Source organism: Mercurialis annua, linkage group LG5, assembly GCF_937616625.2.
Source record: "Mercurialis annua linkage group LG5, ddMerAnnu1.2, whole genome shotgun sequence".
In the NCBI taxonomy this organism is placed as follows: domain Eukaryota; kingdom Viridiplantae; phylum Streptophyta; class Magnoliopsida; order Malpighiales; family Euphorbiaceae; genus Mercurialis; species Mercurialis annua.
In genome coordinates, this window is record NC_065574.1 from 19,697,485 (window position 1) to 19,722,662 (window position 25,178).

Here is a 25,178-nt window from a genome sequence, read left to right on the forward strand (position 1 = left end):
TAAATTAGAGTAAATTATTGAAAAATTGAAATCTCGCTCTCAATTTAGTGACACATCAGCATTATGGAGGTTTTTGAGCCGGTTTTGTCAAATTCGGGATAAAAGTGATCCGGTTTTGCTAATTTGGACGTTTTTGATATTTTGTGCTAAGTTGAGGGGTAAAGTGATCCATGGTTCAATTAAAAACCGAACCAAATGGAACCATATTCATGAATTAAGCGAAGCATAGTCAAAAGTTGGGTTGGGTGTATGTAGATTGTAGAGTGCTAGTTTTTTTATGAACAACAATTGAAATGATAAAGAAAAGAAAAGAAATGAATAAATTATTAATGGTAATCAGTGTTGTGGTGACTTTAATTGCGTTGTTCATCGCTTCCAGATTTCCAGTTAGTCCTAAACAGGTTCGTTTTTTTAATTAAATATTTGATAATGGGGTATGTAATTTTAGGTTTGTTAAGAAAGATTGTGGTTTGGTTAACAGAGATTGTTCAGTTCAGAAGAAATTGCTCTATACAACGGAAGTGATGATAGCTTACCCATTCTTTTAGGAATACTTGGGTATGATTTTCTTATAATTATTAATTGATTCATTTGTTTTAATGAATTGCTCTAATTTGTGTATTTTGATGGAGGCAGGTCTGTGTTTGATGTAAGTAAAGGAAAATCTCATTATGGAGGTGGAGGGGGTTACAATCATTTTGCTGGAAGGTTTTCTCTTTGTTTTCTCTTTTTAACTATATATATGTCTACACTCATTTACTGACACCCAATTCATGATTCATTTAGAGATGCTTCCCGCGCATTTGTTTCAGGAAACTTTACGGGTACTTCTTATTTTCGTTACTTCGTCTGAATTGTGTTTATAAGTGTATTCATTTTGTTTGCCTAATAATATGCAGGAGATGGACTCTCGGATTCTTTGCAAGGCTTGTCAAGCACGGAGGTATCATCTTTTAGTTAAGTATTCATTTCTTTTCATAAATTAATTGTAGTTGGTATTCGTCAAATTACTGTAAATAGATGATGCTGCTTATTGCCACCTTTTGAATTTGGTTTGCTTCTTGTATTTGGTGCTTTTTCTTACCCCATTTTCGATTATGCACACAAACAAAAACACCAGTTCTTGTGTTCTCTATGGCATCGATTTTCATTATGTTCTATTTCAGTTTTAGTTTCTATAGATAATTACTAAAATTTCCATTTCACTTGTTCCTCTTTTTAAGGTAAAGAGTGTTGTTGAATGGCGGGAATTCTACTTCAAAAGCTATACGTGAGTTCTATATTGTTTAGTGACGTTTTATTTTTTAATATTTTTATGCAATTCTGAGCACTCCTTTAAGGATAATTTGTACTAAAGGTATTCGTCATTCATATTCTCAACTCTTGAGAATGAATCCCTTTAACAAATTGTGTAAGGACAGTATGTTTAAATATTAAAACTCCTTCCCTAAACATATATCTTATGCCTTTGGGATTATTAAAACAGCATTAACAATAAGTATGGCTCACTTCACTGACAATAAGAAACAAAAAATGACACATAATAAGTACAAATACGCATAGTTATTAAAGGCGCGCCTCAGGCGTGAGACCCCTCAGGCGATGGCTGAGGGGCCTTAACTGCCAAGAGGCGGGAGTTGTCACAGAGGTGCGTGACTCACGGCAGAGGCGCTGGTCAAGCAAGCCTCTGTGACATTCTGGGCCCTATTTTCGTCTTCTTTTAACTAAAATATTGTTTTGTTCAAGGTAGTCAACCAGTCGAAGCAAGTATTCTCATGTCCAAATTTGTGCTTGATCCGCAGGCACCAATTTGTGCTCTAAGTGGTCGAATAGCAGCTACTAGATTTCTGGGAAAACCTAGACTGCTCATATGTATTTGAATACAATCAAAAGCTTCGTTTGAATCATTTTCCACCTGATTCTTGTTGAAATCCTTGGACCAGCCATTATATGTAGACATGTGAACTTTGTATTAGTTAAAGAAAAAAAGTCAATTATCTGTAAAGTATTTTTGTTTCTTTGTTTTTAAGAGAATGAGGACAGTGCAACATATTCACTCTTTTGAAACTCCTAATTGTTAGGTATGCTGGTAAACTAGTTGGCCGTTACTATGATATGCAAGGAAATCCTACAAAATCATTGAAAGGGGTTGAAGCAAAGGCAGCAAGAGGAGCACAACTTTTGGAGAAACAAAAAAGTGAAGAAGCCAAACTGCCCAGCTGCAATTCAAAGTGGAGTCAGGACGAGGGTGGAGAGGTATGTTTTATGCTGTATGTGTGAGTTTAAATTTGAGCCTTGAAAGCTATCCAAAATTTGTGAGTTTATGTTCTTTAAATTTATGTTTTATCTGATTCGGTTCTCAGAATGGCTATCCCAATTCCTTGTATTTTTCAATGGTTGATCAGGTTTGGTGCGAGACTGGCTTCCCAAGGTTAATTCAGAGGCCTCTAGAAATTGCGTTGACTGGGAAGATGAGTAAACGTTGCGCTTGCTTTACAAAAGATGAACTAAGCCAAACAGGGTTAGAAGTGTATGAAGGATGTGATTTTCTTGCCAAGACTTGCCGAGTATGACCAGAGCCGTTGCTGAATGTAGTTTAAGTTGAATAACCTAAATTGTCTTGCCAACTAGTCCTTAGTTAATACAAGGTGAAAAAGAATTGCTCAGAGGAAAGCAGAGCAGAGAAGCTGGTGGATACAGGTCGGGTCGTCCTTAATTTTAGTTCAAATTTATCGTTATTGCCATTTCCACTCTAATTATGCGTACTACTTCATTAATTTACTAATTGGAACAATCATGTCCTCTAGGAACAAAGTTGCTCTGTAAATAGGAGATCTATTGGTTGGATTTACTTGGAAAGAAAAATTGATAGTTTACATTACTTCAAATTTGTTAGTTTAAGTTATTTGGCCCCTATTACTAATATCATTGGGATGCAATCTGATCTTTCTAGCAAGTTGTACATATTAGGGCAATTTATAGATTTACCAAAAATAAAGAAATATTAATAAATTTTACCTCAACACGGAAAACTTAATAAAAATACATCACGGTTTTATGAACATAATGTTTCTACTCTACGTGTAGCAAAAATTTATGATTTTACTCCATATAAATATGACACATACTAACAACTCTCTCTCTCCATGTGCTTAAGGAGCACACACTTGACACATAAAAAACTATCACAATCATAAACTTGTATTTGATATCTTTTTCTTTTTCTATATTTTACATGCATCATATACTTTTTTTTCCGTTCTTTTTTTCTTTAATTTTTCATAATAATATTGTATCTTTATGATTGTATTATCATAATATTTTTATAAAAAATAATATAATATAATTTTTAGCTGTTTAAATTACTTAAAGTATATTAATTATAAAAAATAAATTATAAAATATATGAATATATTTAGTATAAAAAAATATTTATTTTTTTTATTTAATAATCACATCTTAATTTTTTATAAGCTTAACATACCATTATCATAACATTTTCAAAAATTGTCGTGATAATATCACAACCTTATCATAATATTATCATTATCATAACACTATCATAATCTTATCATGATCATAATTTTATTATACAAATTAACATTATCATAACCTTATCATAATCTTATCATTATTTTCGTACTTTATCATACTATTATCATAACCTGTTTTTATAAATATTATCATAATATACTTTATCATAACAATATCATAAAATATTATCATAATATTATCATGACGTAATTTATCATAACAGTATATTATCATAACATTATCATAACATATTTTATCATAACTATCATAACATTTTATCATAACCTTATCATATTATTATCATAAAATTTATCATACTATTATCATACTGTTATCATAATATTATTTATCTATTATCATAACTGTATCACACTATTATTATAAATCTATCACACTATTATCATATAATCATAATCGTATAATGTTATGATATTGATATGATAATTATCATACAGATATGCTAACGTTAATGATACCTAAATGATAATCAAACAGTTTTCTTGACAGAAAATTATTTTTCTCTACAGTGTTCAGATAATGATATGATAACATCATAGTAATAACTATATGATAATCAAGCGCTGTTTTCTGCAGAAAATCGTTTTTTCTGCAGAATATCATTTTTTTTATCATAAAATCGTTTTTAATGTAGATTTTCAGATTTTAAACTGAAAAAAATTCAAGAACAATTTTTTTAGATTTGAGAGTTAAAATAAATCGTTATAACTACCACGAGTTAAGAAATAAATCGCTAAAATTAAATATGAAAGAACGGCGAATCGACGGTGGAGCGAAGGCGGAGCGATGGCGGATCGTTGAAGGAACAGCGGCAGAGTGATAAAGAAGAAGAAAAATTAATGAAGAGAAAGAAGAAAATGAAGAAGAAAAAATGGAGAATAAGAAGAAGAAGATAGAGAAAGAGAGAGAGATGAAAATCTGATAAAAAAAGACACATATTAGAGTAAAAATAAAATGTTTAGAGTAAAAAGCAATAAGAAATAAGTATCATTATAATAAAAAAAGACCATCAAGTAAAAAAATAAAAGTGCTAAAAAGGTGAAGTATTTTGTCTATCTTTTTCTTATTGAGGTACATTTTACTATTATTTTAAAAAAAAAATAGTCTTTTCTTTAATTTTCTCTCCATATTATGGCATTTCCAACAATGCACTAGATCACCTCTTTAGGTTGAAAAATTCTCTAGTAATATACGAAACTGCTACTGCTATTATAACACCATTCTTCACATACTAAACTTCTACTGCTATTATAGTGGGTATTGACTAGTGTTATGCCAAAGAGAAATTTACATATTTATCTATAAAAAAAATTGTATTTTTCTATCTCAACACGGAAAAAATTAAAGAAAATACCTTATGTATTTCCCAACTTTATGTTTTTACTCTTCGTAGTTAAAAATTTATAATTTTACCATGGTATCATAAAAATTATCATATCGGTATCATAAACTTTCTATATTCTTTTATATATTTTATCATAACTTTATCATACTATTATCATACTTATTTTCATAACTTATTTTCATAACTTATTTTCATAACATATTTTCATAACAGTATCATAGATATTATCACAGTATTATCATAATGTACTTTATAATAATCTTATCATACTATTATCATTATCTTATCATATAACATTATGTACTTTATCATAACCTTGTCATAAAATATTATCATATGATTATGTTATATGATACTGATGTCACGATCCAATTTCAAAAATCGTGACCGGCGCTAGGGTATGGAAATGGTTGTACCGAAACCCATAACTAGCCTTGCTCATAACATACATTTACCGATAACAACAATGTACTTGCATAAAACCACATGCTCGGGGGCAACTGAAACTCCAACCTACTCCAGCAGTATATAGAAACAATATATATTCAAAGTATGCTTGGCTCAACTCCGAGACTCCAACAATATGACAATATAATAAAATATCCATAAGCAATGTATACATGTCAATGACAAATAAATAAAACAGTAGGACCATTCCAACAAAAATATAAGTCAAGAACATAAGACATCTAGTACTACTGCTGTCTAAGAATTTAAAATAGTTTAACCATTTATTCTAAAATAAAAGAACCTCCGAAGAATGAAGAAATCGGAGATCAACCAAATGCTTAAAATTGTAAACCTGGAAAATGGGGCAAACAACAGGGTCAAATATACTAAGATGAGTTCATACCACTATTTACATTTATTAAGTGAAAAACCTTTTAAAATGGTTAAAACATTTTACATAAGCATTACGATTAATAGTTGGAACTCTAAACAAAAAATATTCTAATTTGTATACTTTGATCCAAAAGGCCTGTTCCCGAGAGTTAGGCTCCAACGACTTTCCCCCGACCGCAATTAATCCTCAATGGGAGTCCCGTGAGCTGAGCTCCAACCGAGTTATCCTAACCACACATATGGATCCAATATCGATACTTATGTCTTTACCCAGATCAATACCGGTGTGCACGCAGTCCTAATAATGCCCATTATGTAGCATGTTCCAACTAAAAGGCATAATGATAAAACAGTTCGAAATATGCGTATACAATATTTATATAGTAAAATAACAATTTACTTAATAAAGCAGTATATAGTAAATATAAACTCACTGCTTGCGAATCCCCACAAATCTCGGTAAGCACTAAACCTGGTTCGACTCCAAAGCGCGAACAGTCGACGAGTCTAAAAAAATATAAATCAGAATTAAAACATGTCCTAACTCTAGAGAGTACTAGACACCACATAGGAATAGCACAAACATCAACAAGCCAAGACATACATCAAACACAGAGCACACACACTTACTTAATCCGTAGCCAAAGCATAAGGCAAAGTAGAGTAATCGTACATACGCAACATAACCAAATTCATACGATAGTCAAGTCAAGTTGAGAGTTCCCACTTTGAAAACATAATCTTGAAAACCATTTCAATAACTTAGTTAAAATTATAAAAACAAGATTAAACCAAGGTGGTGAGCTAGCCGAGTTATCACAACTCTCAAACCTATACTCACAAATTGGGCGACCCAAGTATAACTCAAACCAAACATCCAACTAAAATAAAACAATTCATTTAAAGTCCATCATTTATATAAACCAAAGTCTCAATTTAGAAAACAAGGGAACTCAAATTAAACATTAAACCCCAAGTATAACATCATGATTATAAAGTGTTCGATAAAATAACCAAAGGACGAACACAACCAAATAAGCCAAAAATCAATATACAATAGCCCTAACATGCTTAATAATCACATTTTATACAACACATGCCATAACAAAACATTTGGAATCAATTAACATATTTTTTACAAAATTAAACCAATTAAGCATTCATGACACTTAGCCCAAAACGAGACCAAACATGAATCGCCAAACCAAAACACCTTAGATCAGTTCACATACATTCCATAATCAATAATATGAAATTAATTAAGAACTTAAGTAATTACAAAGTATCAAATCCGAAATCAAAGCATTTTACCGTAAAACTAGCTAGTTTGCAAACTAAGCCAACACGTACCAAAACATTTATGATTGAAACTCCCAAACTAATTTAGATCAGTAGTATATCATGCATAATTTTAAAATACCAAACCAACTCAGATCTAAACTTATGCCAACAACACTTAAACAATCCAACTCGCAATTTCGTTAGAAATTGCCTAAACATGTTAAACAAGCCAAATCATGCATTCGACAACCCAAATAAATAAGCCACTGATCCTAAATCATATAAACATCATATATATCATCTTATAACAGTAGGTACATCATCTTAAACATTTATGCGATTACAACTCTCAAACAATCCAAATTCACCATTCTACGCAATTTTCGGCTAAAACAATCGAGAGCATGCCAAAGTAATAATACAACCATCAAGATCAGTTCATAAATAAAATTCATTAAAGATATCATATATATTATTAGGCTAAGCACAACATCTCATTTTCGTAAATTCAACCCACCAAATCGATTAGAATACACAATTTGCTAGTAAAACTCTAACATAGATGAAACATGCCAAACGCTTTCCAAATAATGTAAGATCAGCTTATATATGTCCAAACCAACATATTAATCATACAAGATCAGTAGCATAAGCATGACATAATAATAGCAGCAATTCAATCCATCAAACCCTATATTAGGTCTTCTTAGGCAAAATCACACAACAATGAATCCATAAATCAATTAGGAGTAAAAAAATTACATAAGAATGATGAATAAGATTAAGAATGATGTATTAACCCAAGGTTCAAAGGGCTAGACCGAGATCAATTGGATCCACCAGCCACCAACGTAGAACACAACGTAGAAATCGCGTAGATCTCGCGAGTAGGATGAAAAATCACCTTCAAATCGGAATGAATCACACCCGGACTTGTTAGAATGAAGGAATAATGTATTTTCTATGTAATTATTTGTTTTAGGATTTGTGGGAGTGAATAGAGGCTGCCTAGGTCGAATTAGGGCTCTATTTATAGACTCCTCCGGGCTTTACTTGGTCTCTAATTAAAACCAATGGTATAATAGATATTTTTAGAGGTAGAAATCTTCAAATAACGATCCAACCGACCAGAGTTCAGTATATCCTCTCAGAAACAACATATCCGAACGGCGGCCCGATCCGACGGTGCAATTTGAAGATATGGACGTTTTACTAATGCATGGCAGATTTGCAAAGTGCACAAACACATCTACCATAATTACCCGGAAATGAATCAAATCAACATCGAATACCTACATGACACATGTGACACATACAAGATACAAAACAATGCTCAATAATGGTGTCACAATGCAAAAACTAATCTGAACCAATCCAAAATCAAGTCGAAAACATAATAAAAAAAACGGGATATTACAACTGATATGTTACCCAAAGTGCCGTTTTTTCTGCAGAAAATTGTCTTATATGCAGATTTTTAAATCAGAAACTGAAATAATCATTTGTAATTAATTTCAAACTGAAATAAATATTAAACATCCATATCAAAACTGATTTTATTTATTTTTTTGAAATCATGAGTTAGAAGAAATATTTTAGAGAGAGAAATAAAAAATAAAAATAATAAGTTCTAGATCAATTTTAAAGAAAAGAAAATTATTATTAGACAAAATTACCAATTTGGAGGAGCGGCGGAAGAAGAACAATGAAAAAAAAGAAACAAAGTAAGAAAATAACTATCAGAAGCAGAGAGAATATTTACAATAACTTGATAAGGTTAAAGGATAATTAAAATAGATCTTAGAGTAAACATTTAAAAACATAAAAAAGTGAGAGTATTTTCTTTTTCAATGTTGAAGTAGAAAATCATATTATTTCTAAAAATAAAGTGTCTTTCTTAGATTTTTTTATTCTAAGATAGTGTGTAATTTATTGTTGGAGATGAAAAATGGTACCATATCATTTTAATTTTTTTATTGTTTTGTTTTGTTAAGGATTTTAATATTAATTATTAGTTATCTTTTAAGGAAATTACAACCACCACCACTAAAACTATAAATAATCTCACAAATAGGATGTCGCTCAGTTTATTGAAAAAATACTGGACAAATTGATTTCCTTCCATTTTTGAACTTTTTTTTTTAACCATAAAATAACATCAAAATTACGTTCGACTATCTCTGCTTGAATTTGATCCTGTTTTTTTATCGCTCTTACGTTGATGCTACTTCTCTACCCAAATCGAACGAATGGACACATCAACATCGTTTTCTCTATTGTCCATGCAGCTCGCCTGAGTTTCGTGATTTAGTTATATTTATCGAATTAGTGGAACGAAATGGGAAAGTAATGGGAAACAAATAGGAATCCCGATGATAATGAAGTTGTCGTCAGACTGAAAATGGTAACAGCCATCGTCGAAACTGAATGTGAGGACTGTTTAGACTTGTCCCACATTGTTTAGAAAAGGGACTTGTAGTTGTTGAACTATTTACATAGTGTAGAATTCCCACATTGCTTAGGAGTGGAAGGGTGGAGACTTCCTTAGCCTATAAAAGGGAGTCTTCTCCACCCATTGAAACTCATCCCACAACAAGCCTGATAAACTTCTAAGTCTTAGTTGGTTCTTTCTCTAGTTTGTATTCTTTTACAAACGTTAGTGGCGTATTTTGATAGTGCCTGATGGATAAAGGACCAGAACAAGGGACAAGACTCACTATAACGGCCCTGGGTATAGACCCAGAGACTGATATATTTGGGTCCCTGACCCAGTACGCAGCTATAACTGCTGAGATATCAAGATAATGCCGAAATCCCTTAAGATCAGGGATAGAGATAAATCTCAACAAAGAGATAACTGAAACCAACAGAGAAACAATCCTACTATGATACAAAGACTATGGAACGTATATATAGAGGAAGCCTAAGCCAGATAACATTCATATTCACTTCTCATTATTACTCTCACTGAGACCCCATCGGAGACTGACTTAGGCATCAGAGGGTGTTCGAGCCAACACCGGCTTGAATCCTTCTAACTTGTTAATCTTGACAGGTGGGAGCTCAGCGACAACAATGACAAGGACGATCATCAAAACCATCATTTGGCGCCGTCTGTGGGAACGATATTTGTTTCTAATATAAGTTTTAATCTTGGTTTTGAAGACGGAATGAATGGAAGAGAAGAACCACCACCGCCGGGAGTGGTCGTGACAACAGCAGGCTTACCAGTAAGCAGCGGTCCGATCCTCCCACCCCTGGTACCCGATGGAGGAATCAGGATAACCGTTCCGATCTCCAATGGAACCATACCAGCAACCACTGGAGTCGCGTACGACATCACACCACCACCTATGACAAGAAGCGTTTATGGCATACACCCACCGAGGAACACAACCTCGCCGTGGGGATATTATACTCCACAGTATCAGTCGCCTATGACCTACCAGCAACCAGCAGGAGGGTGGTATCCAAGTTACTATCCATGGAGCCAACCTAATCAACCAGGGTATCCGCGACCCGTCCAGCCTATTCCTTTCCCGTCTCTAGACACGGAAGGAACAGTGATGTGTACAACGCTGATACCCCTATATGTACCCCAAGGGGTGCCTATGCCGCTCCTCTATTATGAGGCAGTAAAGAGCATCAATGACTTCCAGGACCACCTGATAGGACTGGCGAGAGATCAGGAAAAAAGTATGCAGAGAAACAAGGTAAGGGAGTTGACGTAGAGACCAGACGCAGACAGAATCCCCATGTCACGAAAGAGAAAGGAAGAGGATACGTACCAAGAAGGGGACAATCTGAACCGGTACCTCAGAGGGAGAAGGACGCACTAGACAAAGGACTGGGGGCGATCCCGCTCCTTGGAGACAAGACAGCCCCAGGAAAGGTCGCAGACGCAGCAGCACGGAACAGTGGCCGAATCCATGTAATCGACGATGATAAATCTAAGGGAACGAAGATACCTGGAAAACACAGCAAGGATGCGGAAAGCCATTCATCCAACAGGAGGAAGGGAGCAGACAAAAGGAGTAATATCGACGAAAAAATCAAGAACGCCATGAAGAAGTACCAGAAAGAGGGCAAGGGAATAGAGGACGAGCGAGAGGACGAAGACTCCCCACTAAACTCAGAGATACAGTCGGTAAGGTTTCCTTCGAGGTTTAAATTACCAACTTTTGAGCCTTTTGATGGAACAGGAGATCCGAAGAGCCACATCTCGAAGTTCAAAACGATCATGATGCTACAAGATGTGACTGATCCCATGCTCTACAGAGTGTTCCCTACGACATTAAAGGTATCGGCGCAAAAATGGAACTCATGTCTCAAGGCAGGGTCGATAAGTTCTTTCTCCGACTTAGCGTCATCATTCAAAGCAAGGTTCAGAACTAATATTCCCATGCAAAAGAGCTCCAGCGATCTGAGGAAGTGCAAGCAGGGAGAACAGGAGACCCTCAAGAATTTCGTAGAAAGATTCAACAAAGAAGCAGGTCAAATCGAAAACTTGAATCATGACACAGCCATCGAAGCGATGAAAATGGGAACGAAGTTTGAAGAACTCCGAGACAAGATCCTGATGAAAAAGCCAACCACCTTTCAAGACTTAATGGTGATCGCTCATAAATATGTGGAACTGGACGAAGCCCGAAGGACCCTGACAAAACAACATGAGCACACCAAGCAGGATAATTCCAGATTTCGAGGGAAAAAGGAAGAAGATAGGCCAAGGACTCAGCGATATGGCGCAGGGCATAGACCCTATGATTTCACCCCACTGAATAAAGCTCCAGTCTACATACTCAGCTGGATGAAACAAAACCGAGTGATGTTCAACACACCCCGGAAGATGGATCCTGACATCCAGAGGGACAAAAGCAAATACTGTCGTTTCCATGAAGGCTACGGCCACGGCACAGACAGGTGCTGGGACCTCAAGAGAGAAATAGAGCAGCTAATTCAATCTGGACTATTGAAGAAGTTTGTCAACGACAGACCTGGAGATAAAAGGAAAGGGGAGCCAATAGAGAAAGAAGAGCAGAACAAGAAGCAAAAAGAGGTCGCAGGTGTAGTACACGTGATAGAAGGAGGAGAGCCCTACAACAACAATCAGAAAAAGAAAAGGAATAGAAGAGGGCCAGCCACTGTGTTTGCAATTGAAAGAGAAGTAATCCCAGAGGTATCATTCGGACCAGACAATGGACATCACGTGAAGGGACCGCACAACGACGCGCTGGTAATAGAGGTCGTGATCAGAAATCACCTATTAAAATGAATACTGGTGGATGAAGGCAGTTCTGTGAACCTGTTAACCCTGGAAGCATTCAAAGAGATGAAAGGCTCAGCAATAGACCTGCGGAAGTCCTCAGTCCCACTGGTAGGTCTTGGAGAAGCACCAATACATCCGGAGGGGACAGTCAGCTTATATGTAGAGTTGGGAGACAAAAATGAAGGGCCATTCAAAAAGATGCACGCTCAGTTTAACGTAAGACCTCCCCTTGGCATACAACAGCATACTGAGCAGACCATTCTTATACCAGTCAGGAGCAGTGACCAGCATCAGACAGTTGACTCTGAAAATGCCAACGTCATCAGGAATAGTAGTAGTCAGAGGAAACCAGGAAATGGCTAAAGAATGTGGCATGGTAACGATAAAAGAAGATGAAAGCTTGACCATTGAGGCGTTCCCAGGGGAAGTAGTGGAAGAGGAGGAGCCGCAGGGAGCAGAACCAGTGGGCGGCATGAAAGAACTTCGTCTGACCAAAACTAAGACAGTCAAGGTAGGCACGGACGTACCAGAAAAGATAGTCTAGGAGGTGACAGAGATACTGTGAAAGAACGTAGAGTCTTTTGCCACTGAGCCAACGGAGATTGTGGGGATCGATCCCAAGGCAGCATCGCACAAGCTGAACGTGATTCCAGGGAGCATACCCAAAGTCCAGAAGAAGAGGAGATTTACTGAAGAGAGGCAGAAGATAATTGCAGACGAGGTAAACGTACTGGAGGCAGCGGGCTTTATCCGCGAAGTTTTTTACCCAGAATGGGTGGCAAATGTGGTCCTAGTAAAGAAGACGAACGGGAAGTACAGGATGTGCGTTGATTTCACGGATTTGAATAAAGCCTGCCCAAAGGATAGCTACCCGCTCCCCAACATAGACCAGTTAGTAGAATCAACAGCCTGCTACCTCCTATATAACTTCATAGACGCAGCGCAAGGGTATTACCAAATACCGATGGAAGAAAAGAATCAAGAGAAAACTTCGTTCGTCACAGACCGACGCACATACTGTTACAAAGTCATGCCATTCGGACTGAAGAACGCAGGAGCTACCTATCAGCGCTTGGTCAACTTCATGTTCCAAGACTAGTTAGGGAGGAATGTAGAGGCCTATGTTGATGACATAATCGTGAAAAGCTTGACAGCAGAGGAACACACCCGAGACTTAGAAGAAACCTTCAACGTTTTGAATAAATTCGGAATGAAACTCAACCCAGCGAAATGCACTTTTGGTGTAAAGGCAGGGAAATTCCTAGGCTATCTGATTAGCCAGCGAGGAATAGAGGCAAACCCAGAAAAGATCCAAGCAGTGATGGACATGAAGGCCCCCCAGAGTGTGAGGGACGTGTAGAAGTTGAATGGCAGAGTCACGGCGCTGGGATGTTTCATTTCTTCCTCAGCCAAAAAATGCCTACCGTTCTTCAAACAGCTCCGAAACATGAAAAAATTCGAATGGGACGAGGATTGCCAAACCGCATTTGAAGAACTGAAATCGTTATTGACTAACCCGCCCCTACTAAGTAGACCCAAACCGCATTTGATGTGTGACGCGCTGTAAAAAGCAATCACTCAAGAGAGTGATATGCTCACAGGTACGTAAACCTGGAATTAGTTATACGACATATGAGACGTATGTGTATTTGTGATTGATTGTTGTGAATAGGATTGTGCCTTATGATTGAATGCTGCTAGTTTTTGTTAAGTATATGGTTAGCAGAAGGCTTGCGAGACTTAAAATACGCAAAATGGCCGAAGAAAATCTAGGTGACACCGATTTTCTTTGGATTTGATCAACATAGAATGTCTATAGACATGCGTAGCATAGGAATGAAACATGTACATACGACTATATGTTTTTAATGTTCCACTAAGTCTATAAGGAGCGAAATACTCTCAAAACACGTGGCCAAGTTAGGCCAAAAGGGAACTTGTTTGTGATGGTTTATTTATGCTATGTTTTAAAGGATACGTCGAGAATTCTATACGAATAGAATGGCTGAGCAAAGAACTACACAAGCGCGTGCAGTCGCACAACTTGTAAACGAGGCCCGTGAGGAGGCCAGAGGTAATACGGGCGAATATGACCCGATCCAATCGGCAGGTAGAGGCCGTGGACGGAGCAGACATCAAGAAGAACCTGGAGTAGGCCAAGTCGGGAATGTGCAGGCACCAGGAGTGCCGCAACCACCTAATGTCGATGTTAATCAACTGGCAGCAGAGGTAACTGATATGCGGAATTATATGTTAATGATGGGGCAGTTGATACAACGAAATTATCAACGCGAAGAGAGAGAAACACAGATAGAGATTTGTTATTGGCTTATACGAAGTTAAGCCCTAAGAAATTTGACGGATCAAGTGATGCACTCGATTTCCTAGAAGAAGTTGAGCAGAATGCTCGTAAACTCCAAGCAGATGAAAGATAAACAATAATGTTGACTGAGATGTCAATGAAAGGTTCGGCCATGGATTGGTTTCGACAAGTAATCAGACCGATAGTAGGTCAAATAACATGGGCAGAGTTTGTGACTCGATTTAAAGGATTCTTCCTACCATTTGCTTTGGTTGAAGGTAATAGAGACAAGTTATTATCATTATCTCGAGGTGATGGATCAGTTCACGATTATGTCACCGAGTTTAATCGACTGAGCAGATTTGCTCCAGATTTAATGATAGATAGGGTCCAAATTAATACAAGATTCGTGAATGGATTAGGATCTCAATTTATAGGATTATTGAGTCATACTGATAAAGATTTTGTTCAGCTTGTGGATAGTGCGAAACAAATGGAACGGGCACTCATCCATTTCGACAAAATTCCTGATCTTTCACGTTCAAATCAGACAAGAAGTGAACGTTTGAATTGTGGACATCAAACGTCTAGTCAAGTGAGAGAAGAAACTGAACGACGACATGGTCGGACGCATAAGAAGGGCAGGCAAGGAAAAGCAGCCAAAAGGGCTAGAACCATTAATATAAAGTCTGAGCAATGAAGTTCAAGCTTTACAAACCCCATATGTCCACAATGTGGCAGAAGACACTTAGGTGTCTGTCAGGCTGCGAGGGATGTATGCTTTAAGTGTGGATAACAAGGTCACTACGAGAGCGAATGTCCACTTTCCGTGTAACGGAATAAAACGAAACATGTGAAATACCCAACAGTTTTGTCTCTATAATGATGTTTGGTTAAATATTACAACATAGACCACATAGTAGCTGTGGAAGTTATGGAATCCAAACACAAGAAGCTCAATAATGATTGGACCTCTTCAGCTAATCTAGTACAGAGGAGAACGTTTAGGACGTGAATTAGCACGACGCCTGAAACAGACGAATAGGGTTACATCTTTTCGTATGTAATAGGTATGTTTAGTTTGTGAATGATAGAGCGTTAATCGCTATAAATAAAAAGTTTGTACAGAGTCTTATGTCGATAGAAACTTATGTTAATTTTGTTTTGTGAAAAGAAATGTATTTGATGAAATGAAATGTTTTGAAAAGACATAATTGTGCCCGGACACAAATCATAAAGACATCGCATTGACACGTCACAACATTAATATTGCATTCACTAATAGGACATGCATCATATACATTGTGTGCCTGAAAGAAAAGAAAAGTGTCTTTGCAACTCTTGTGATGAGAGAAGTCATCACACCGGCGCACAATTATGACATGATTTGAAAATGAAAAGTATCGTGATTTTGAACGAATGAGTTTTCAAACGTAAGTAAGCTCAGACAATGACTCTGTACCTAGAGGCATAGAACAAGACTGATCATCTTATTAGGCCTACATAAGGACATATGTGTATAGAATCATGAAATGTATCGAGATTTGAATAGCAATCTTTAAAGCAATTTTGGATGTGGAATACAAGTACAATAGCGTTACTTTACACGTTTGTAAAGTGATATTAACCACGTCTAATAAGCTAAGAGCTAGTGTACCTCTAGAATAAGAAAATAGAACATAGAAGCTAATAAAAGTATAGGAAATCGAACATAGAAGTTAAATATGTCAGGGGATGTGAACCCTACGAACAAACAAAACTTGTTCAAAAAGGTCGAATAAAGAGAATTGATTCATAATAATTATGAATCAAGCAGTAATAAGAGGGTTAAGGATTGTTAGCATAGGAAGTTACTCGATAAGTATATCGAGATACTTTCACCTAGGCATAGTAATAGATAAGAGACTGTATGAACCTAATTGTAAAGTCAACAATTAATGAATGATTAATCAGAGTATCGCAGCGGAAGTGTGGAAAGAAAAGAATGATAAGTTATGAATAAGGATTGGTTAACAAGATGTTATCGTAAACTGTCAACGAAAGAGGATTGATTCATAATAAATATGAATCAAGTACTAAGTAGTAAAAGAAGAAACTTCTATACAATAAGTGGAATAACGAGATAAGAGAAGATAACGGATTATGAAACTAAACCCCTAAGATCACGACAATTAGAATTGGATGACGATAGTAGTAATACAAAAAGACTACGTGAGTAGTGAAACACGTATTAATTGAGTGTCCATATCACTCAATAAGGAATGATGATAGGAGTAGACGATGTTGGAAAACAAGATCAAGTCGGAAAGTCACTAAACATATCTCACGAAAGTTTTTCTCTCTCTCTTTCTCTGAACGCATGTTTTAGAAAACGGTTATTACTATGCTAAAACTCACGTTCTTGCTCTAATGGCGAGGAAGAAGCCTCAGAAAAAGGCCAGTTCTCCGGTGAATCAAGCTCCGATCAAATCAGATGATAAGGCTAATGAATTGAATTTCGAATTAGATCACTGTTCTAATGTTTCTCTCGAACAATTGGGATTTGTACAAGGAAATGATGAGAGTTTGGATTTTGTATCTAACCCTAGCGCAGCAGTTAATGAAGCCACATTGAAAGAAGGGAAGGTAATTGAAGACCAGATTGCACCGATTGAGACACATGTGGAGAGTAATTCCATGGATAGGGTTCCAGAAGTTAAAACTTGGAACTCCCTGTTCACAGATAATAGAATCAGAAGTGATGGATGTGAATTGAAATACATTCCTCCCTCAGTGAAGGATGGTGAAAGATTTGTCAGTTTCCATTCTAAAGAAACTGCAAATGAAGAAGGTAGATGGAAGAATACTCTGGTTGGTTGCATTTTGGGTATGTTTCCTAAGTTTGAAAGACTTAATGCTTTTGTTAAGAATAGATGGGAGAATTTAGGCCTTATTAATGTGGTTTGAATCAATGCTTCCATGTTCTTATTTGAGTTTAAGAGTGAAGATGATTGTAAGAGGGTTCTAGGATCAGGGCCATACACATTTGACCAGAAACCTCTTCTGCTCAAGAAGTGGCACCCTAGAATGAATATGGATCCCTCTGAAATAAAATCAGTTCCAATTTGGATTCAACTCCCTGGTCTTCCCTGGGAATTTTGGACTCCTGAAATTCTCAGTAAAATAGGGAGTTTCTGTGGTTCCCCTATGTTTTGTGATCAGTGCACCATTAGCAAGTCAAGATTGGGCTATGCTCGAATTCTGATTGAAATGGATGTGCTGGGATTATATCCAGAGTCTGTTGATTTAATTGATGAAAATGGAAAGTGTTTCAAGCAAAGAATAGTGTATGAATGGAAGCCTTTCTTCTGTGAGAAATGTATGATGATGGGGCATTCTAAGAAATTCTGTAGAGTGGTGCAGAAGTCTAATGGAAAAGAGGAAATTGAGGAAAAAAAAGGGAATGAGAAGAAAGAGCCTGAAGGAGTTCTAATGAAGGATACTGAAATTACCAAGATTCTGCCTAGTGACACAAAAAACACAGGTAGCAGGAAATTGAGGTATACCCTAATCCTTATAGTGCATTAGTGATTGGTAGAGAAAAAGTAGTGATTAATGATGTTAATAATAGTAGTGTGAATAAGTCTGGTAGCAGTCCTAATGAGAGATTGAGGTCTGATATGATTGAGGTGGGTATTATGAGGTCTGGAATGCCTGGTGTAATTGGTGAGGGTAGATTGAGGTCTACTAAACCAAGAAAAAAACCTGGATGATAGGTTGCTGGAATATCAGAGGGGTTAACAGTGCCCTCAAACAATCAGAGGTTGTTAATCTGATTAATAATAATAAGTTGTTTGTTTGTGGCCTAGTGGAAACTAGGGTTAATAGTAATAACTTTGAGAAAATTTAGAATGTAATGAAAAAAAAGTTACCTAGTTGGGATGTTGTTCATAATTACAATGTCTCTAGCATGGGAAGGATCTGGATCCTTTATAACAAGGATATAGTGTCAATCAATCCTTTGATAAAGCATAATCAATTCATTCACTGTAGCTTGTCTAATGGTGATATGAAGCTGAATTGCACTGTGGTGTATGGCTCTTATGTCTCTGAGCAGAGATTAGAGCTTTGGGAGAAGTTGAGGTTAATTAGTGAAAATATGACTGAAAAATGGGTTATTATGGGTGACTTTAATGCTGTGATGTCTAATTCTGATAGAATTGGTGGTGTAGATATAGACAGTCAGGCTGGGTTAGACTTTAAAAATTGGTCAGATCAAGCAAATGTGATTGAGTTAAAACATCAGGGGCATGTGTTCACTTGGTTTAATAACCAAAGAGGTGATAAGAGAATTTGGAGGAAGTTAGATTGGTGCTTTGTGAATGAGATTTGGATGGAAAATTGGGTGGATTCTTACTGCAGAGCTGAGAATGCAGGTATTTCAGATCATTGTCCACTTGTGGTTAACTTTGGTAATATAGTAAATGACAGGAGAAGCATTTTCAGATTCTTTAACATTTGGTGCAATCATCCTAGATATCATGAGATTGTCAGTAACTCTTGGAATGTCAGAAGGATGGGATCTAAAATGTTTCAAGTGTATCAGAAGCTGAAGTTTCTCAGACATGAGTTAAGGAGCCTAAATAAAAGGGATTTCAGTGGAATCTCAGAGAGAGTCAATCAAACTAGAGTGTTACTTAGTAATCTTCAAGCTGAGTTGCTTAAGGATCCCTTTAATGAGATTCTTCATGATGAGGAAAGAGCAATCAGTATTAATCTTCATAGGATCATGAGCTGGGAAGAAAGTATCCTTAGACAAAAAGCTAGAGTATTATGGATCAAGTTGGGTGATCATAATACTAAGTTTTTCCATAGAAGCTTGATACAAAGGCAGTCTAGAAAGAAAATCATTTCTCTCAAGATGCCTGATGGTAATTTCTGCACAGATCCTGACAAAATAAAAGAGATGATAGTTAAGCATTTTGAGGACTTTATTGGCTCTAAGAACTCTAATAGAGTTCCTGCATACAACACTCTAATTGGAGAGGGCATAGTTCTTGATGATATAGATAGAACTGCTCTGGATATGGAGGTGTCAGATGAAGAGGTAAAGTCTGCTATTTTCTCCATTAACAATGACAAGGCCCCAGGCCCTGATGGGTTTAGTAGTGCTTTTTTTAAGCATTCCTGGAGTATAGTGGGAGAAGAAGTCAGTAATGCTATCCTTGAGTTCTTTTCTTCAGGAAAAATGCTTAAGCAAGCAAACTCAACTATCATTACTTTGATCCCCAAGGTAGACTGCCCTGAGACTATTGGAGAATATAGACCCATTGCCTGCTGTAATGTCATTTACAAGGGAATCTCCAAGATCATAGCTAGAAGAATCAAAAAAGTGCTTAATAAAATCATAAATCCTTGTCAATCAGCTTTTGTCCCAGGTAGGAATATAGCTGATAACATTTTATTGGCCCATGAAGTGGTAAGGAACTACCATAGAGGGAAAGGGAATAACTGTGCTCTTAAAGTGGATATCCAGAAGGCTTATGATTCTCTTGAATGGGATTTCATTGAAGAGGTTATAATTGGTTTCAGATTTCCTGACAGATTCATTAAGCTAACCATGGAATGCATTAGATCTTCAATGTTTTCTGTTATGGTTAATGGAGAAATAACTGGTTTCTTCCCTGGAGGTAGGGGTCTCAGATAAGGGGATCCAGTCTCCCCCCTGCTGTTTGTAATGTGTATGGAGTACTTCACTAGGTTAATGAAAAGAAATACAGGAGTGGGATCTGGATTCAGCTATCATAAAGGCTGTAAGATGATAGACTTAAACCACTTATGCTTTGCTGATGATATGTTTATTTTCATTAATGGAGACAGTAACTCAATAAAGATTGTGAATGACACCCTGAAGACTTTCTCAAATATCTCAGGCCTGGCCCCTAATCACAGCAAAAGCACCATCTTCTTCAATGGTGTCAGCTTAGCAAAGAGGTCAGAAATCCTTAGTATAATTGGGTTCAATGAGGGTACCTTACCAGTAAAGTATTTGGGCCTTCCCCTGATATCCACAAGATTGTCTAAAGCTCACTGCAATTCTCTTATTCAAAGAATCACAATAGAGTGAATAGCTGGTTCTCTAAGAGTCTTTCTTATGCAGGCAGATTGCAGCTAATAAACTCTGTTCTGTTGAGTATGCAAAGTTACTGGTGTGCTATTTTTTTACTTAAAGCTGTGGTGAAGGGAGTGGAAGATATTTGCAGGAAATTCCTCTGGAATAGTGGTAATAACAACAGGAAGCATGGCCTTTTTAACTGGGAAAATGTGTGTCATGATAAAAAAGCAGATGGTCTTGGCATTAAATCAGTGATGATTTGGAACACTGTTGACTTAGTAAAGCATATTTGGGGTTTAGTTACTGAGAAAGCTTCCCTGTGGGCCAAGTGGGTGTCTGCAAACAAGCTGAAGAAATTAAGCTTCTGGGGGATAGAGAAACCTCATGACTGTTCCTGGATTTGGAGAAAAATCCTGATGATTAGAGATAAGGTTAAACACCTGTTCTCCTATGTTCTTGGTAATGGGAAATCATTCTCATTTTGGTTTGATCCCTGGATGAATGGCACTTCTATTAAAGATAAATTTCCAGAAGTTAACTTAGTGGATGCTGATATTCCTAAGAAGGCCAAAGTCTCTGATGTTTGGAGAAATAACATATGGGTTCTTCCTGATCCAATGGATGAACAAACCCAAAATGCATGGAACTATGTGATTAGCAACTTTAAAGTTAAGAACCAGGAACCAGATATGGTTAAGTGGAATGGCAAGCAAAGTGGCAAGTTCTCAGTGAGTAGTGCCTGGAGAAGCCTTAGCCCTGTGCAGATGAGAGTTCCTTTGTATGCTATTATATGGTATTCTGGATTAATCCTTAGGCACTCTTTTATCACTTGGGTGGCTCTAAAAGGGAGATTAAATACAAATGATAAGTTGAGGAATTGGGGAGTTATTTAATCCAATATTTGTCAGCTGTGCAACTCTCACACTGAATCTATTGGTCATCTTTTCTTTGATTGTAGTTTTTCTGCAAATGTATGGAACAGAATCCTTAGTATTTCGGGAGAGCTCAGACAAAAGCTAAGTTGGAGAAGGGAAATAAGCTATCTCTCAAAAAGAGCTAGAGGTAGATCTGTGAAAGCCAAAGCAAGAAGACTCTGGTTTAATACAGCAGTTTACCACTTATGGAAAGCAAGGAATGATGCTGTTTTTAACAGCAAAGTGCAGAATACTAATCTAGTTGTTTCCAGGATTATTTTTGATGTAAGAGCAAAGCTCAATTAAGCTTTGATGCTTAGAGTAGAAAGCCTTGTGTTTGCAGGGTTTTAGTTGCTTGCAGGCCAGTGTGCTAGTTTAGTTCCTTTTGAGTTTCTGTATAGCCCTTTGGGGTTTGTATTCCTGGTCTCTTTTAGCAATATATTGCTGCTTTTGGTTGATTGACAAAAAAAAGATCAAGTCGTAACAACGACCAAATAAAGAAGAGTAATGGACTCTCTAAACAAGGGAGCCTGGTGACAAGGATTATCGTTACTAGTGATAAAGTATATATGTGAGTACAACTGAACTCACTATCGAGGAAGATCAAAAAGGTAAACTATTATGGCAGTTTGTAAGAATACGATTGAACAAAGTATATAAGGAAGGTATGTGAAAATTCGAGGACGAATTTTTATAAGGGGGAAAGAATCTAATACCCCAAATAATTAAGTCATGCCACGTGTCGAGAAGTCCGATAAATTAAGTTAAGAAGAATTTAATTTAATTATATCGGGAAATTGGAATAATTTTATTAAGCTAATTATCGGGATTTAAGGGAATAACTTCGGAAATTAAAATAAAATAAAATATAAATCCCGTAATGGAAAACATTTTGCCAAGGTCCGCGAAATGTTTTATCGTATCTGTGGTAAAAGTCTCGAGTCAATCGGAGACTGTTTAAAATTTGGACTAAAGTGTAACTTTTGAAAAGTTTCAAGGGTTAAAGTGCAAATTAGCCAATTGAGCCTCGAGAATAGAAATTAGAGGAATTATTGATGTAAAATAATAATTTTAGAATCGTATTATTTATAAATAAATAATACGTACGTAATTGGGTTAAAGTAAGTAATTAACCGTTTAGTAAAAATAGAAAGTTTAAAAGAGAAATGGTTTAAGTTAAAGAAATGAAGGATCAAAGTGATACATTTGCCAATATGTATAGGATAAGAAGTAAAGGAAAGCAAGAAAGCTCCAGAAGTTGGAGGAGCATCAGAAGGAAGAAAGAAAAGAGCGATCGATTCGATCCGTCGCCGCTTCGCAGTTTCTCGTCCGTTTCTATAGCTCGAAACAATCGTATTTCAATGGCGAATCATGGTAAGCTTGACGTTTTATCATTTGGATGGATTAATTTCTTGATATATCGAGTCAAAGTTTTAGGCCACGAAACGATTTTATCGTTTTATCGATTATAGGATTGGTTTATAGCGTTTTGAGCTTAGAATAAGCGTTTTGGATGAGTTTGGAGCGTTTTTACGCTAGTAGCACGTCGGAACGCCCCGGAAAACGGTTCCGGGGGTCGTGCACGAGAGTGAACGATCGTGCACACAAGGTGCACGAACGTGCACCATGGTGCACGAACGTGCACCCATATGTGGTGCACGACCGTGCACCCCAAGGCACGAACGTCCACCGTAAAGGCACGAGCGTGCACCTAAACATTTCCCCAGTTTGCTCTACCCGTTTCGTATTCGCATATCGAGATTGAAATTGATCGATTATCGATTAATTGAATCGTTAACCTAATGAGGTTAAACGTGAGATAACTTGGAAATGATATTCGATCCGTAAACAAATTAGACATTGTTTATCGGGATAAGTACGTGAGAAGCACGATGAGTAAAAAGTGTGACGTGTCGTGTTTTGAGTATAGAATTAATCCTAGAATCGGATTCTGATATGAATCAAACATTTTGAAATTGTTTTAGATTCGGTGAGGCAAGAGGCAGCTGGACAAAGAGCTTGGGAAGCTCGACGTTTCTAAGCCCCGAAGTGTTTTTGGATAAGCGTTTTCTGTGAGTACATTTTAATTACTTGCTAATATTCATAAAGTCGCGTATTTTCCTATACGGACGACTGTATGAATACTTATATGTTTAAAAGTATATGTACGTATGTTTTGAAATATTTGTATTATGTTATTTTTAATAACATAATTATATGAAATGAATATGAATGCTTAAAGAACCGGGAAAGAGTTAAGAAATATAAATCGAACCAAATATGCACACGAAAAGTATAATACATTCCTATATGTACTATTATTCATATATTTATAAAGAAACATAGTACGTTCCCATACGTACTTTTAATCATGATGAATACCCATACGTGCGTGTGTTATAGATGTATGTTTGTAGATTGTAATGTGCATGTCATGATCCATAAAGGATCAATATAACAGGACAAAAAGAATATAGAAATAATTAATAAACGTAATGAAATGAGAATTGTACTATGGTACAGCTAAATATAAGAACTGAGATACAAGGTTGATCTCGGTAGAGGAATCCCGAGACCTGTATCTTACCCTTTCTCGATAATAGTCCTCGGGACTCATATGAAGATAAAATCAAGCATAAAATATCGAGAATTAATATGAGATAAGAGCAATAATTAAGATATGATATCAGATACATCGGTTGGCGTGGCTATCGATGTCAGATGATTAAAAACACATCGGTTGGCTTTGCTATCGATGTCAGATATGTGAAACACATCGGTTGGCTTTGCTATCAATGTCAGATATGTAAAACACATCGGTTGGCTTTGCTATCGACGTCAGAAAGGTGATTACATCAGTTGGCTTTGCTATCGATGTCAGAAAGATGAAGTTAGAGAAACTTAATAAGAAGAAGAAAGACAATCAAAATTATAACAGTAAACAAAACATGTTAAGTATGTACGTAGTATAAACGTACATGAGATATAAGAATGAGGCAAGGATATCAAGTACGTCTATAACATAGACGTTTAGTTTATGACACGTACATGGCCTCTGATAGGATGAATGAACATACGAGGAATGTTTGGAAGTAAGATCATATGGAGTATAATCCAATTAAAGAATATTTTCTACATAAAGAGATTTTTTAAACGTTTTCACCCTTTATGCAATATTACTAGTAATTATGTGTATTCACTCAGTTTTATACTGACCCCGTTGTTACTTAAATTTTTACAGGTTGAGTAAGGTACGATGTGGAGAACAGAGCTTCCGAAGTTTTTAATTCTCGGAAGTGGTACGAGTCATGAGACTAAGTTCTCATTCTGGCAAGTCCGCAGTAGTTTAGAATAGTCAGACTCTATCTGTAAAGCGCTTTAACTCTGATGTGTATTTCAAACAGGGGTCATGTATAATTTATTATTATTATGATATAAGAGATATAATTTGATTTGAGAAAAATTAGTTTGTATTTTCAGGCTTGCTACGGGTTTTGGAGCTACCACTCCCATTCCCTAGCGCCAGTTGCGGCTCAATAATTTGGGTCGTGACATGAATGACTTCTAGATTTGGGTTG

At 36.4% G+C, this 25,178-nt stretch overlaps 2 protein-coding genes across 2 annotated transcripts; both read left to right on the forward strand.

Moving 5' to 3' along the window:
• The first annotated feature begins 206 nt into the window (after positions 1–206).
• Positions 207–2,881, forward strand: LOC126682705 (membrane-associated progesterone-binding protein 4). The gene is made up of 8 exons (XM_050378453.2): positions 207–401; positions 482–558; positions 637–708; positions 787–824; positions 900–943; positions 1,224–1,270; positions 2,082–2,256; positions 2,406–2,881. The coding sequence occupies exons 1-8, from the start codon at positions 294–296 to the stop codon at positions 2,571–2,573; spliced, it is 729 nt and encodes a 242-aa protein (XP_050234410.1). The 5' UTR covers positions 207–293; the 3' UTR covers positions 2,574–2,881.
• Positions 2,882–18,487: 15,606 nt separating this feature from the next.
• Positions 18,488–20,278, forward strand: LOC126681659 (uncharacterized). The gene has a single exon (XM_050377206.1). The coding sequence runs from the start codon at positions 18,488–18,490 to the stop codon at positions 20,276–20,278; it is 1,791 nt and encodes a 596-aa protein (XP_050233163.1).
• The last annotated feature ends 4,900 nt before the right edge of the window (positions 20,279–25,178 follow it).

What these genes read in the sequence shown, in the direction of transcription:
- LOC126682705 (XM_050378453.2), top strand. Translation starts at nt 294, where the DNA reads ATGATAAAGAAAAGAAAAGAAATGAATAAATTATTAATGGTAATCAGT. An exon ending in TTCCAGTTAGTCCTAAACAG is followed by an intron (nt 402 to 481) that starts GTTCGTTTTTTT and finishes TTTGGTTAACAG; the next exon opens with AGATTGTTCAGTTCAGAAGA. An exon ending in AAGGCTTGTCAAGCACGGAG is followed by an intron (nt 944 to 1,223) that starts GTATCATCTTTT and finishes CCTCTTTTTAAG; the next exon opens with GTAAAGAGTGTTGTTGAATG.
- LOC126681659 (XM_050377206.1), top strand. Translation starts at nt 18,488, where the DNA reads ATGAAAAAAAAGTTACCTAGTTGGGATGTTGTTCATAATTACAATGTC.